The sequence below is a fragment of the Chiloscyllium plagiosum genome, chromosome 4 (assembly GCF_004010195.1).
Source record: "Chiloscyllium plagiosum isolate BGI_BamShark_2017 chromosome 4, ASM401019v2, whole genome shotgun sequence".
Lineage (NCBI taxonomy): Eukaryota > Metazoa > Chordata > Chondrichthyes > Orectolobiformes > Hemiscylliidae > Chiloscyllium > Chiloscyllium plagiosum.
Window position 1 is genome coordinate 66,043,255 of NC_057713.1, and position 16,947 is coordinate 66,060,201.

At 40.0% G+C, this 16,947-nt stretch overlaps 1 protein-coding gene across 1 annotated transcript in view; it reads right to left on the reverse strand.

Moving 5' to 3' along the window:
• The window catches only part of tcea1 (transcription elongation factor A (SII), 1), an 80,704-nt gene that overhangs the window by 13,760 nt on the left and 49,997 nt on the right, over positions 1-16,947 (reverse strand). Inside the window, exons 6-8 of the mRNA XM_043688334.1 lie at positions 16,158-16,214; positions 14,149-14,303; positions 6,544-6,690 (exon numbers count right to left, since the gene is read on the reverse strand). Of these exons, the coding sequence (XP_043544269.1) occupies positions 6,544-6,690; positions 14,149-14,303; positions 16,158-16,214 (359 nt within the window). The remainder of the gene's footprint in view (positions 1-6,543; positions 6,691-14,148; positions 14,304-16,157; positions 16,215-16,947) is intronic.

The window sequence follows — 16,947 nt, forward strand, 5'->3', positions numbered from 1 at the left end:
TGGATGAACTGTTCACCCTCCTCGTGGGAGCATGAAGTGGTGCCGATACAGTCATCGATGTAGCGGAGGAAAAGGTGGGGAGTGGGGCCAGTGTCGTTGTGGAAGATGGACTGTTCCACATCTCCTATGAAGAGGCAGGCATAGCTGGGGCCCATGCGGGTGCCCATGGCTACTCCTTTGGTTTGGAGGAAGTGGGAGGATTGGAAAGAGAAGTTGTTCAGGGTGAGGACCAGTTCAGTCAGTCGAAGGAGGGTGTCAGTGGAAGGGTACTGGTTGGTACGGCGGGAAAGGAAGAAGCGGAGGACTTTGAGTCCTTCGTGATGGGGGATGGAGGTGTACAGGGACTGGATGTCCATGGTGAAGATAAAGATCTTCCTGACCTCTCCGCCCCCACCCCACTCCGGCCTATCACCCTCACCTTGACCTCCTTCCACCTATCGCATTTCGAACGCCCCTCCCCCAAGTCCCTCCTCCCTACCTTTTATCCTAACCTGCTGGACACACTTTCTTCATTCCTGAAGAAGGGCTTATGCCCGAAACGTCAATTCTCCTGCTCCTTGGATGCTGCCTGACCTGCTACGCTTTTCCAGCAACACATTTTCAGCTCTGTTCTCCAGCATCTGTAGTCCTCACTTTCTCATCAAACAACTGATCCCAATCTACATTCCCCTGTTCCTGCCATATTTTGCTATAGTTGGCCTTCCTCCAATTCAGCATTCTTCCTTTCGGACCACTCTCATCTTTATTCATGAGTATTCTAAAACTTATGGAATTGTGATCACTATTATTAAAGCAATCCCCTACTGAAATTCAACCACCTGGCTGGGCTCATTCCCCAACACCAAGTCCAGTATGGCCCCTTGCCAAGTTGGGCTATTTACATACTGCTCTATAAAACCTGGATGCTCCTTACAAATGCTGCTCCATTTAGACCTCTAACACTAAGTGAATCCCAATCAATGTTGGGGAAAATTAAAATCTCCTAACACCACCCAGTTGCTCCTACATCTTTCCATAAACAGTTTACATATTTGTACCTCTATTTCATGCTCACTGTTGGGAGGCCTGTAGTATATCACCAACATTGTTACCGCACCCTTCCTATTTCTTAGCTTTGCCCATATTGTGTCACTGCGAGTCTTCCATAGTGCCCTTCTTCAGCACAGCTGTGATATCCTCCCTGACCAGTAATGCCTTTTACCTCCCTGTCTGTCCTACGTGAAGCATCTATATCCAGAGATATTTAATTGCCAATCTTGCCCTTCCCTCAACCAAGCAATAACATTATACTCCCAGGTACTAATCCAAGCCCTAAGTTTATCTGCTTTACCTACTACACTTCTCACATTAAAACAAATGCACCTCAGACCACCAGTCCCTTTGATTTCATCATCTGCTCCCGGCCTGCTCTTCTTCTTGGTCATGCTGACTTCATTATCTAGTTCCTTACAAGCTTTAGTTACTACCTCACTGTCCACTAACCTCCTCATTTGATTCCTATCCCACTGCCACATTAGTTTAAACCTTCAACAGAGTTAGCAAAAACACCACCTAGGACATTGGTTACAGTCGAGGCAATTTCTGTGTGGACATCCAATTTGTAATAGTCCCAATGTCCCAAAAATCTGAACCCTTCCCTCTTGTCCCATCTCTTAAGCCACGCATTCATCCTGCCTATTCTTTCATTTCTACTCTGACCAGCGCATAGCACTGGCATCAATCCAGAGATTTCTACCTCTGAGGTCCTACTTTTTAAACTTGGCTCCTAAATCCCTAAGATCTGCTTGTAGGTCCTCATCTAGTTTTTTTTAAACCTATAATCATTGGTGCTTATATGCACCACAACAACTGGCTGTTCACCCGCCCTTCAGAATGTTCTGCAGCCAATCTTAGGCAACCCTGACCTGTGCACCTGGGAGGCAACATATTATTCAGGAGTCTAGTTTTCAACCATTGAACTGCCTATCTACTCCCCTTACAATTGAATTCCCTATGACGAGAGCCCTTCCACTCTTTTTCCCGCCCTTCTGTACAACAGAGCCAGCCACAGTGCCATTGACCTGGCTACTGCTTCCTTCCCCTGGTGAGTCATCTCCCCCAGCAATATCCAAAACAGCGTACTTTTCTGGAGGGAGATGACCGCAGTCCCCTGCACTACCTTCCTGCTCTTTCTCTGCCTTTTGGTCACTCATTCCCTTTCCCCCTCAGCAATCCCAATTCACTAAACATGCTATCCACGACCTCCTCAGCATCACGGATGCTCTAAAGTAAGTCTATCCACAGCTCCAGAGCCATCATGCGGTCTAACAAGAGCTGCAGCTGGACACACTTCCAGCATGTGAAGGAGGCAGGGACACCAGCCACGACCCTGAGCTCCCACATTGAGCAAGACCAGCATAACACACCTGAGCTCTCCTGCCATTTTGACTCTTAAGCTTAATTTAGTCCAAATATAATGTCAAATAATAGATAAATGAAAAAAGAAAATGTTTTATCAATCACATGATAAAAACAAAATCGAAAAAACCTTATCAACACACCATAGTTTTTTTTTGGTTTGAGGAGGGGGGCATTTGGGAGACACTATACATGTAGTGTCTCAAATTTCAGCAGTGGCCGAACCTATCGGTTCACTCACATTCCCAGAGCATAATTTGATTGCTCCCACTCAGCTCTTTGCTCTCACTGCTCCCGCTACTGCTGCAAAATGGAGGCTGCTGACTCTCTAGGTAAGTCCTTTTATAGAGAAATTTATCCTCATGACAACTCCCAGTCCTCACGCTGACTGCTCCTGCTGTTGCTGCAAAATGACAGTACAACCCGACTAAACTAAGCTTTGAGAGACAGTAACATCCCTCAAAACATCAATGTAAAAACACAGTAAGTGATAAAAGCCTAATGCAGGAATATATACTTCATTTACTGCCTAAATACTCAGACATCATGTTAGATCGTGGTATTTGAGGTATATAAACCAGCAAACATTATCAAGAGTGCTTTCTGATAAGGTACCAGTTAAAATAAACTTTGCTGTATCACTACTGTCTACTCTATTACCCAAAAAAATGTAGTAAGGTTGATCAAATTATATTTTTCTATATTCCATGCTAATTATTCATTGTTTTATTTCTTATGTCGCATCATCAGTGGTCCCTCACAGATGAGGATGACACCCTTTCACTCAGGTGAGTTTGCACAGGGCTGTACAGACTGATACACCTACCGCAGGTTTCTTTAACTTGAGGTAGGTGGTGGTCAAAGGAAAGGGTGGGTGGGGCATTAATGCAGCAGTGCGCTCCTTTTGCAATTTTCACCTGGGTTCCATTTTTTCCTGACAACAAGTCTCAAAGGGCCTTCCAGGATGCTCCTCCTCCACTTTAGACAGACAGTCTTGGGCCAGTGATTTCCAGGTGTTGCACTTCGCCAGTGAGGCTTTGAGGGTACTACTGAAGTGCTACCTTTGTGCATGTGGGACTTGTCTGCCATTTCGAAGCCAGGAGTAAAGCACCTACTCGGGGAGTCTCATGTCAGCCATGGGTACAATGTTCCCATCGTAGCCGATCAAGGGTGGTCAGTTCGTAGATGCTGGGTATGTTGGCCTGATCAAAGATGGTAGTGTTGGTATGTCTTTCTTCCCAGTGGATTTACAGGATCTTGCGCAGGCAGTGTTGATGGTACTGCTCCAGAGCCTTGAGGTCTCTGCTGTGACAATCCATGTCTCAGAGCCACATAGGAGCATCACATCTCTGTAAACCACGATCATGGTGTTGGATCTGATGCTCTCAAACACACTTTCCCTCAGGTAGCTCAAAGCTGCACAAGCATACTGGAGGCGTTGCTGGACCTCTTCATTAATAGCTACTTTGGCTGACAGAACACCTCCAAGATATTGGAAGTGGTCAATATTCTGAGTGGTCCCCATAGACTATGATGATTAGGGGCTTTATTCCACATTTCCTGGCCAGGTTGATGAAGGACTTGTCTTGCAGATGTTCAGGGTGAGACCCATGCTCTCATAGCTGAAAATGTGTTGCTGGAACAGTGCAGCAGGTCAGGCAGCATCCAGGGAACAGGAGAATCGACGTTTCGGGCATAAGCCCTTCTTCAGGAATGGGGGGGAAGAGAGCTTCTTCAAGGAAGGCATCCTTGTAAGAGGATTCGCAGTAGGTTAAAATCTTCGAGGAGAAAGTGAGGTCTGCAGATGCTGGAGATCAGACTGAAAATGTGTTGCTGGAACAGCGCAGCAGGTCAGGCAGCATCCATGGAACAGAAGAATCGACGTTTCGGGCATAAGCCCTTCTTCAGGCATTCCTTATATGCCACCGTAAAAGTGCTGATGATGGTCTGGAGTATGTCCTTGGAGCCTGTACATATACAAGCATCATCATCTGCACACTACAGCTCGATGACACTGGTTGGGGCGAGTTTAGTTTTGGCTTGAAGGCGGCGGAGACAGAATAATTTCCCACAGGTTCTGCAAGTTAGCTCCCTGCTTGAGGAGGGAGCTTTTTGGCAGTGAGGTAGATTGAGAACAGTGTTGGAACATTTATCTGCTCTCTTAAATGGGTTCAATTATATTTCTTATCACTAATAATAAGCTGATTAAGCTATAATTCTCAGATGTATTTTGACCTCCTACTCAATAAGGGGATTTCTTTAACTATCCACCAGATCTCTGAAGTAGAATTTTTCACATAAATTACTTCCTGCCCTTATCTCTGCCCCAGAATCTTTTAACATACATGGCTACAATCCATCCAGATGGTCAACATGTTTTCATAGGATGTCTGCTTAGTTATAAAACATATTTTTAACAGCTATTGTTAATACCCATTGTTAACAGCTAACCTGAGAATGCAACTTTTAAAAAAACGTTTTGTGATTTACACATGAAAGAAGTGAAACTATCATGGTATTCAAACAGATGAAAGACTCAACAGACAATCAATTTTTCAACGTATAATTTTAAGTTACATCACACTGTAAATTTTTGTTATAAATTCTGTGTGTTAGGATTGATCCCTCCTCTATCACCTGATGAAGGAGCGATGCTCCAAAAGCTAGTGTGCTTCCAATTAAACCTGTTGGACTATAACCTGGTGTTGTGTGATCTCCAAATCATATTTTTAACTAGAAGTGGAGATAGACATATAAACTAGGGAACTTGGGGAAATAAATCATGATGTCTTGAAAAGAGTCCACTTCATAAAAGAAGTGGTGTTGGAGGTCTTAAACCACATGAAAGTAGATAAATCCCAGGACCTGATCATGTGTATGCCAGGGCATTGTGGGAGGCTAGAAGAAATTGCAGAGATATTGGTCTTATTGACAGCCACAGGTCAGGTGCCTGAAGACTGGAGGGTGGCTAATGTTGTGCCATTTTATTGAAGAAGGGGTGCAAGGAAAAGCCAGGGAGTTGGCTTCTGGACAAATTCCCACACCAGTTCCATGCAACCAACCCCTTCTTCAAACAAGTCATCAACTTGCTGTGCTTTCTTGTGTATAGGTGCAGTTCTTCTTCTTACATTTACCACATAGACTAGTGAACCTTACATCAGCGATTGGTAAGTTGTTGCAGAGGATTCTAAAGGACAAGATTTACATGTAATTGGAAAGGCAAGGGACTGGGAAAGTTAACATACCTTTGGAAACTTTTTTTTTGAAGAGGTGACCAAGAACAAATATGAAGGCAGAGAAATAGACGTTGTCAACATGGACTTTAGCAAGGCCTTTGACAAGGTTTTACATGGGAAAGTGGTTAGTAAGGATCCAGGGAAAATTATCAAATTAGATACAAAATTGGATTGAATGGTGGGAGAAGAAGGTTGTGGTTTCATAGTGGGGGGGGGGTCTGTGACTAATGGAAGTTTGTGGATGACACCAAGATTGATGGTATGGTGGATAGTTTCGGAGGTTATCTAAGAATACAATGAGCTCTTGATCAGTAGAACAAATGGGCAGATAGCGTTTAATTTAGATAAATGTAAGGTGTTGCAATTTGCAACAAGTAGACAAGGTGGTGAAGGCGGCTTTTGGCACGCTTGCTTTCATTGGTCAGAGCACTGAGTATAGGAGTTGGGAGGTCATGTTGTGGCTGTACAAGACTTTGGTGAGGCCACTTTTGGAGTACTGTGTACAGTTGTGGTCGCCTTGTTAAAGAAAGGATGTTATTAAACTGAGTGTGCAGAAAGCTTTAAAATGATGTTAGAGGGGCAAGATTCAAAAGGGACAACTTCTTCAAGAGGGTGATGCATCTATGGAATGAACTTCCAAGGAAGTGGTAAAGATGAGTACAATTATAACATTTAAGACACATTTGGACAGTCAAAGGAATAGAAAAGACTTAGAGGGATATTGGCCAACCTAAGACAAATGAAACAAGTTCAGTTTGGGAAACCTGGTCAGCATGGCCAAGTTGGACTGAAGGTTCTACTTCTGTGCTGTATGACTATGAATAACTAAGTAGGCTTACGTACAAACTCCTGACCCAGCTCTATGCAACAAATCCCTTCTTCAAACAATTCATCAACTTGCAGTTCTTACCTGTGTATAGGTACAGTTCTTCTTCTTACATTTGCCACATGTGAATAAGTCAGTTTCAGTACCACCAGTCTTAGCCATTTGATGTTCTCGAATGGCTTCCTTGGTCAAGGCTTTTCGCATTTCTTTAAGCTCATCACTAGCCATTTCCTGAGATGGTGTATAAAGTACTCAGGTTAGATCAATAATTGCACAATAGATGGAGAGTCAGCAGATTAATTACTTAAAATGTTGAGCTACACTGTTGGCTAAAGAATCTGCAAACTAAATATGCATCAAACTGACAAAAGTACTCAGATATAGCTGCTGATAAGATGAAAGTTTAGGCTTATTTATAAGCAACTTAAATATCTGCATGCTTTAATTGATAGCACGCTTGCGACCAAGTAGAAAGCTCTAGATTTGGTTACAACTTGACACTTCCAGTATTTTCTCATTAGGGGCACTGTTTCAGTTGAAATATTAAAGCTAAGTCTTGTTAGCCATTTCTGGTGATTCAGATAGGTATTAAAAGATCTTACTGCATATTCAAGTGTCCTGACCAACATACTTTATATATTAAAATATTTGGGCATTTATATCATTACAAAGTAATATGCCACAAAAAGTAAAGAACAGTGTTCCAGTTACTCATAATTAAATGCTGAAGTGCAGTTCCTAGGTTTGTTAAATTCCTTAGAATATTTCTAAAACATTTTTAAAATATAAGGTGCAAAGCAAATGCAAACTATTTCAATTTTGTCAAAATGTAATCACCATCTTTAAACCAGAATTTGAAAAACCATTGAACGTATTTGTCACAAATTAAAACTTGAAGACATCCATGCATTATTTAGTTGTAGCTTCAATGCAATGTCTTTTAACTCTCACATACTTATAAGACCCACCGTCCACTCAGATCAAAGAAATATGCATCAATCTTCCGGACTGCAAAAGTTGTAATATAAAACTTGTGAGATGATCCCAGCTTGTAAGGCTACTGGACAAGTCAGATCCCAGCTTAAAATCTGGTTGATAACTTTTTTTTTGTCTACTTAGTTATCGTGGTGGCCAGCCACTGAGACATACTCAAAGACTACAGATTTTCTTTGCAAACAGAATAAAAGTTTATGACACAAAGAAATAAAAACCATGCTATCTAAATATATACATTTAGAATCTTACAACGCACAGTAAAACTATTTTTTAGTCCATTTCCCAATACTATCTGTTACAGACACGCAAGTCTAGAGAAATTACATCCTCTACCACAACTCTTTCAGGTTCTACTTAATTGACTAGTTATCTTGCTGTTGACTGCAGGAAAATCATTGAATCCTTTCCAAATTGCCAATATGGACTTTTCCATAAATCAGAGAGCCTAAACCCTCTCAGTTCTCATCAAACTCTCCTGCTTCAAAGGTTTAATTTGTGAAACTTATCAATTAACTGGTCCCTGAACTCCTCGTAGGAGAGAAACTAAAATGCCCTCTAAACTCAATGCTGGTGCTTTCTGAATGGAAAATCTCACTCTGAACTGAATTTTCATTTAAATAAGAGTTGCTAACCTAGATTGTTCTGAACTGAAAAAAAAAGTTAATGATGTTTCAGATTTACAATACCTGTCCTAAACAGAACAATATAAACATCTTTCCACTGACACCACAGGGTTTACTCTTTGACTAGGTCACATCACTTTTCTGGAAGGACTCTCCGATTTTGCTGTTTTTAAAAAGAAAACACTTTAGAGCTGTAAGGAACACCCACCTGCATCAATATCATATAAAGTCCAAAAGCATTCATAAAAATAAAATTGTGCACCCTTCACCACACTTGATATATTCAGATTTCATTTTTCACCTTCAAACATCAAAGCAAAAACGTGATACTTTCAGCAGCTAGTGATAATTTTGGAGATCACCAACAATTTAACTGAAAATACTCTATTACCCTAGTTGTAGTTCATTTTCCAAAGGACTAACAGATAGGCTGACCTTAATTATTGTAAAAGAAACATAGAAACTTATTGTGGAAGGGGACTATTCATCCTACTGTGCATGTACATGCTTTTTAGAAGAGCAGTCTCATTATGCCTGGAATGCTGCAACCTCTCAACAAATATCTATCAATTACCTTTTAAAATTATTTACGCACTATGCTTCTACCAGATTTTTAAGTACAATGCTCTAGACTTTGACATTTTCATTGCATAACAGAACGTTTGATAAAAAGTTTGTATCTTTGACCTCTCATAAATGATCCACTTGTCAAAGGATCAATATTGTAGTACCTACTCGTTAAAATATGCCATTTTCTTGTAAACCCCGTTAGGCCACCTTTCAACTTTGTTACAAGTTTAACAGTCCTACTTTATCTAACCTATCCTCACAACTGCTATTCATTCTAATCTTGATAAACTGTTTCTGTACCCTTTCTAAACCTGCATTCTCTGATATGTGGTGTCCAGACTTGTTCATAATACTTCAGTGGAGGTCTAACCAGTAATCTGTAAAGGATTTTGAATGATTAATTTGCTTTAATGTCCTTTTCCTTTATTTGTGAACTAAAATATCTCACTTGTCCTTAAACCAACTTATCAACTTGGCCTACTTTGCCAAGTATTTGCATAAATGAACACAAAAGGACTCTGTGCACCTATATTAATAAAAATCATACCTTATTGTCTTTCCTGGTTAGCTCTTGCATATGCATCACTCACAATGCTTCTGCCCATTTCACTATTCTGTCAATGTCACTCTGTAGACTATAATTATTCTTGTCACCAAGTTTCACATCATCTATAAACTCTAAAATGCTATTTCCAATACCCATATTTCAGTCTTCAAAAATTGCAAAGAGTAATGAATTTAATACTGAGCTTCAGAGAACACAGCTGCAAACAAGCTCTGTGAAAAAACATCCATCCATTCTTCGCTTCCTCTAACCAAGCTTATTATGCATCTATACCACTACTTTCCTCTGGGTTGTATGGGTTTCCATCATCTAAATAACATTTGCTGACCTGAGTATCTTCCATAAAGCTACACGTGATCATCTACTTTACTACCTTGATCAACTTTCTGATACCTCAAATAATTCAATTCAGTTAGCCAGACAAATTTATCTTTAATAAATCTACATTTGTTGCCTTGATTAACATATTTCCTCTAAATAAAAGCTCATTTTGTCTCTGATAAATGTTTCCAGTAACTTTCTCAGAGGTGCTAATTACATCTGGGCATACATTTCTCATTGGTTATTGGTTCCGGTGTACATCTGTACTTTCATGGTTTATCCCTCTCCTTTTTATGAGAAGTGTTTGAACATGATCAAGTTTTCCAGTAGTACTCTTTTATCCAATGAGGATTGAAAGATAGAGGATAATGCCTCTACTATTTTTCCCTCCCCTTTTACTCCAGTCTCGCTTCCCATCATGCATGCCCCTCTCTTTTAGTTTCAGTCTCTCTCTCACTTTGGAGGTTCCAAGGCCAGGATCCATCAATCTGAAAAGTAGTAAGGAAGCATCGATCTAAATAACTGCGGAACCAGCAGGGCCCAGACAATGTGGTTTTGTAGCATCCTGCAACAGTGAGGATACTCCACGTGCATGATCTGCACACACAGGAACACTTTCGTCCAAGTAGGCAGTGAAAGAACTTGTAAGTCCTTTGTTAATTTGGAACATAGAAAATGAAGTCAAACAAACATTGTCAGAAATTAGAAAAGAGAGATTATGTAAGATATATTGAGGATATATATAAAACTTGGAGTAAGGTAGAGGATGAAATGAGCCATGAATATTTGGATATCTAGGGTGTAGGTTTGCTCGCTGAGCTGTAGGTTTGATATCCAGACATTTCATTACCTGGCCAGGTAACATCATCAGTGGCGACCTCCAAGTGAAGCGAGGCTGTCGTCTCCTGCTTTCTATTTATATGTTTGTCCTGGATGGGGTTCCTGGAGTTTGTGGTGATGTCATTTCCTGTTCGTTTTCTGAGGGGATTCATAGCAGAAGCGGTAATGCAAAGACTAGAACAAACAGCCCTACCAACCACCAAACCAAAAATCTGGTTCCGCTACATAGATGACACCTTTGTCATCACAAAACGAAACAAGATAGAAGAGACATTTAACATCATCAACAACACCCTCACAGGCATAAAGTTCACCACGGAGAAAGAAACCGACAACAAACTTGCATTCCTGGACGTCGCAGTGGAAAGAAAGGACAACGGAGAACTACAAACCTGCGTATACAGAAAACTGACAAACACTGACCAAATACTTAACTACACCAGCAACCATCCCAACACACACACAAACGAAGCTGTATCAGAAGAAACCCTAACCACCTTACCATACATCAAAGAAGTTTCAGAAATGACAGCCAGACTACTAAGACCCCTCGGAATCCTAGTAGCACACAAACCCACCGACACGCTCAAACAAAAACTAACAAAATTAAAAGACCCAGTACAACCCATGGACAAAACCAACATCATCTACAAAATTCCATGCAAGGACTGCCACAATCACTACATAGGACAAACAGGAAGAAAGTTAGCCACCAGGATTCACGAACAGCAGCTAGCCACAAAAAGACACGACCCTCTCTCCCTCGTAGCCCTACACACGGATGAAAAAAACCACCATTTCGACTGGGACAACACATCTATCCTGGGACACGCTAAGCAAAGACATGCCAGAAAATTCCTAGAGGCCTCGCACTCCAACCACAACGCCATAAACAAACACATAGATCTAGATACCATCTATCAACCCCTCAGAAAATGAACAGGAAATGACATCATCACAAACCCCAGGAACCCCATCCAGGAGAAAGATATAAATAGAAAGCAGGTGACAACAGCTTCGCTTCACTTCAAGGTCGTCACTGATGATGTTACCTAGCCAGGTAATGAAATGTCTGGATATCAAACCTATAGCTCAGCGAGCAAACCTACACCCTAAACCTCAACCTGAGCTACAAACCTTGCAAAAATTTGGATATCTGACATCTCTGAGGTACAGGGAACCAATAACCAATGAGAAATGTATGCCCAGATAATTCTTCTGCAATAATGGAAAAAGAACAAAGGCAGATGCTAAATAAATGAAATATTAACAAGATGCATGAAGACGATCTTTTAACTTGTCTAAAAAATATTTACTGAAATGGGTAAGCTAACCAGAATGTTAAAGTCAAATAGGAGACAATACTGTAAACATAATGATCCATTCTATGGGTAAAATAGTTAACTGAGGAAGATCAAAGCATAAACAACTGACAGACAGAAACAAACAATGGGGCTGTTGACTGAATAAGTCTGAAAGCTGGTGTGCCCCTGTAATCCTGTTCAGAAAAGCAATGCAGAATTATCACAGAGAAATACTTTGAAGACCTAGAAACAGCAAGGAAAAGAGCACCTATAACCCATGTGCAATTAAGATCTCAACTGAATATTGGGCACTTTAATAAAGGGAAATCGCCAAGCTGGCTGACTTTCTTCCAAACTTTTCATCTCCCTATGTAGCCTCTGGATGAAGCACTTCACCTGGAGGCTACACAGCACTTGAAGATGTTATCGAGGCAGGAGACGAAACATTTGCAAGAACATCAACCAGCTCTGCAAACCGACTAACAACTTCAACCACAACCCGAGCTACAGATCATCACTAAAACCCTAAAAAGGGAAATCACTAGAGGACAGATACGGTCTTGTTAATAATTACCCATGTCCACCCCCGAAAAGGACATAAAAAGGATAAGGACTTCAAAGGCTCCAGCGAAGTCAAGATGCAGGATGACAACTCTCAAGAACTGATCCACGTTGAGTTCGGTCTGCTATTCTTGGGTAATTCAAAGATTTAAAGAAGTCAGGCACTAAGGTGAAAAACAAGCTGAAGAAGAGCTGTTCGAACAAGGTAACTGTGCTGTCTCAATCTCTATCAGTATTCATTACATCAATATTGTCTCCTGTTTGACTTTAACATTCTGGTTAGCTTACACATTTCAGCAAATATTTTTTAGACAAAGTTAAAAGATCATCTTAATACATCTTGTTAATATTTCATTTATTTAACAACTGCCCTTCTTCTTTTTACATTATTGCAGAAGCATCATCTCGGCATATCTTTCTCATTGCGATATGCCTTTGCTGTATAATTAGCATGTTGTATCCTGTCTTACACTTCTGTTGAGCTCAGCATTCCACCCCATGGCTACAATCAATTCTGTGTTTCAACCACTCACAAATATAACAGTCTCAGCATCAATCAACAAGATCATACTTTATCTTCATTATGATTCAACATACCTGCCTTTACTCCATACTCTCAACATCTACGCTAATCAAAAATCCATCAATCTCAGATCTAATTTGAGTAAAGTGAATTCCAAACTTTTACAAGCCTGTGTACATAGAAGCACTTCCTAATTTCACAGTGAGACTTACTAAATCAATAATTTGTTATCATTAGACTCAGCTTCCTGGTCCTCGATGACCAAATAAGGAGAAAAAGGTTTCTTCCAGTCTACTATTCCCCTTCAAGTACTGAAAATTTATGTCAAACCACGTCTCAACCTTTTAAATTTCAAGAAATACAAACACAGTTTGTTTAATTTCTCCTCATAACTTTTTGAATTTCGATATTATTCTAGTAAACATACTTCCAACACACACATACTGAGTCTAAGAAGTGGAATCCAGGTCTGCTCATAGTAGTACAGGACTGGTCAAACAGAATTTTGCATAACAAAAGTATTACTAAACTCTTGCATATTTGAGCACTCTAAAAAGACAGACTTGCATTGCTACAGCACTTTTAATACCTGGGTGTCCCAAAGCACTTTACAGTCAAAATGTAATCATTAAAGTAATGTGCAAGTCAACTTGCACACTGTAAACTCCCAAATACAGCAATATGATAGCAGCCAGAGAATCTATTTGCTTGATGTTCATTGATGGACAGTCTATGGCAAGGATGTCCGGAGTAACTCAAAAGCTCTTCAAAATAGGGCCTCACTTTAATATCTAATCCAAAAGACAGCACCTATTACAATCCTGCAATCCCTCAGTCCTGTAGTGGAGTGTCCACCTTGAGTTTTGGGCTCAGGTCCTAGAATCTGACCCAGTGTGAATGCACCAACAGACCTGTAATTGATATTCAAAATATTAGGGCCAGCATTCTGGTAGACTTCTGTCCAAAACATAAAAGATTGGGAACCCTATACCAATTTATAGGGAGGCAGTGTAATTGTAGTAATGCTACTGAACTGGTAAACCAAGGCTCAGGCTTATGCTCTGGAAACACATGCTTGAATTCCACTATAGCAGACAGAGAAATTTGAAATCAATCAAAAAATTGGGAGTTTAAATATAATCTGTCAACCATATAATAATTATTGATTGGGTCACTAATGTCCTTTAGGGAAGGAAAACTGCCATGTCTAGTCTACATGCAACTGCAGAACCACAGCAGTGTGGGTGACTCTTAACTGCCCTCTATAATGGCTGTAGGGTGCTATCATTTCAAGGACAATTAGGGATGGTAATAATGCTAGCCTCGCCAGAAAAAGATACATCCCATGTAAGAATTAAAAAAATCAACAAAAAAAACCTTGCTTACCTCTGCAGTCATTTTTGCTAATCTGTCCGGTGCAATATTTCCACACAGGACATTCCTCCTCAGATTAGGGTTTTTTGAATCTTTCAGATTTGCAATTCTGCTCCTCACTCTGTTTTTATATTTCATATCTGTGTTTTTAAATTCCTGGTACACACGTCAAAAATGGTTAAGGAAATTCATGCATCTTTGTTTTACTAAAAACCGTGTTTAGAGTGTCACTTGTATGTAAGGTTATAAATTGAATATCAGTATGCTTTTGTAAAGAGTGATGGCCATTCAGCCAATTTCAAATTACAAATGTCCAAATATTACAGTTTTTTAATTACATCATGATATTTTATCATGACCATAAACATAAAAAAAAATCTTGGGATAACAATTAAATGCATTCTATACACATTAGATAGCAAACAATACACGTTTATGAGATGAATAATTTGGCTCTTCTTGGATTCAGTTCGGACGGGGATGAACAGATTTTGTCTGCTAATATTCAAGCAGGCACCTGCTGTCCTTAAATAATTTATGAAAGCGCTGATGTTTTGTGGGCATTTTTTCCTCAGAGATAGTTTGAGTGTTTGGATGCAAAGGGATTCATCATTTCAACCAGCCTCCAGATATTTGTCCCTGGCTAGCCAAGTACCAAACATTGCTTGTTTGCTTTGGGATGAATTCCACAGGTACTTATGGCACTTCGGCGGAGGGATGTACTTCTTAAAAGTGGGAAGTATGCAACCATTTGCAGATCTGAGTATTATCTTGAATTACATGCTTCAAGGGGAACTCAGGCTAGCAAACAGTACACTAAGCTCTTGTATCGCAGGCTTATCAGGTTGATATGTAATTATAAGTTCTTGTGTAACGGGAAGAGAATACTAACCATCAGAAGAGTCAATTTAGTTAATTTAACCATAGTGAATAATGGATTTAAAACCTTGCCAGTTATAATGAAAAGCAAAATAAAAAGAATTAATCTCTATCTTGACTTTTAACAAACAAGCAAAACAAACCAAACCAATAACACCACCTGCACCTTTCAGGAGTGGAGGCAATATATATAACATTTTATAATTCGGAGATGCCAGTGTTGGACTGGGATGTACAAAGTTAAAAATCACACAACACCAGGTTATAGTCCAACAGGTTTAATTGGAAGCACACTAGCTTTCGGAGCGTCGCTCCAAAAGCTAGTGCGCTTCCAATTAAACCTGTTGGACTATAACCTGGTGTTGTGTGATTTTTAACATTTTATAGGTTCAATTCTTAGAAGGATTCACAGAAAAAGGGTGCTCACAACTCAACAATGTTTACAGATGATCATCATCAAACTTGGTATGACTGAAGCACAATATAACATCACCAGATTCAACAGTTAGGAGTCATTTAAAATCTGCATGCTCAGGCATCTCCACTCTTAATCGTCCATTATCAGTTAATGCAGAACCTTAAGGTTTTGTAGTCTTTTGTATTTAGTATATTAAGCAAGTGTAGTGAGATCTACAGTGCTGATAACAAGAACTTCACTTAGCTGAAGATACTGGGTAAGATGAGTTACACAGTTCAAGTCTGAGACTGTTCAAGTCCAGGCAGCACTCTCCTAATGCAAGCTGCCTTTCAGAAAAGACAACATAGCCTTTTCAGACATAAATGGCAAACACCAGTAAAGTTACATTTTACTCGGAAATAAAAAGTTATTTTAGAAAATAATTTGACTGTGTTCTGTGCAAACAATGTTCTCAATCTTGGTTGCATTGGGTGAGAGGAATTGAAGAACCAAACATACAACAGATCAACAATTATTACAAAAACAAATTCACTGCAGTGACAATTAGGTAAACTCACTAATTTAGTATTTTAAAACCCCCTTTCATTACTATTTCCCATTGCCGAACCTCTGTTTTAGACATCAGTTATCCTAAGTTCGATACAGAATTACACTGTCTTGATATAAGCTCAACTTCTGACCAGCTGAAATAGTAAAAGCTTCAATTACTTCTTCAGAAGGATATTTTCCTCAATTTGAGCTCCAAGTTCATCACAATCTGAGCCAATGGCGATGTAATCACCTGAAATTAGATGGAAAAAAATGACCAATCACCAACATTAACTTTCTCCTCTGTGAAAGAATACACAGTGAATATCAACAAATGTGGAAATGAAATGATAATAGTTTCTTTTATGCCCAAGCTTCCACATTAATAAACATTTAGTCTCTGTGTAAAGACGATCTTCAAGCAACAACAACACTTCCCTAAACTGCTTTATTACAGCACAGAAGTCTAATCACCATTTCAGTTAGGGTCAAAAATATCTGACCAGAATAAAACCATCTCCTACCTCACTTTGGAAGGCGTTTTTCAGTCCTAAGGCAGAATCATGACTGTATTTCAGTTTTGCCACTGGTAGCACAGGAAAAATGTCCTGCTTCTTTAACTTGCATGGAATAAAGTTTGGAGACCAAAATGGATAGCATTTGAAATTGGCTGAGGATAATTCAATGATGGAGTGTCCTGTGTCCAAATGAATGATTTGGGTACCATGCAATTTCAGAGTCGAAAGTGCCTTTCTGGAAAAGCACAGCAGGTCAGGCAGCATCAGAGGAACAGGAGAATCGACGTTTTGGGCATGAGCCCTCCATCAAGAATGAGGCTTGTGGGCTGGGATGCTGAGAGATAAATGGGAGGAGGGGTGGGGGGAGGTAGCAGAGAATGCGATAGGTAGATGAAGGAGAGGGATAATAGGCCGGAGAGGAGGGTGGAGTGGATAGATGGGAAAGATGATGGACAGGTCATAAGGGTG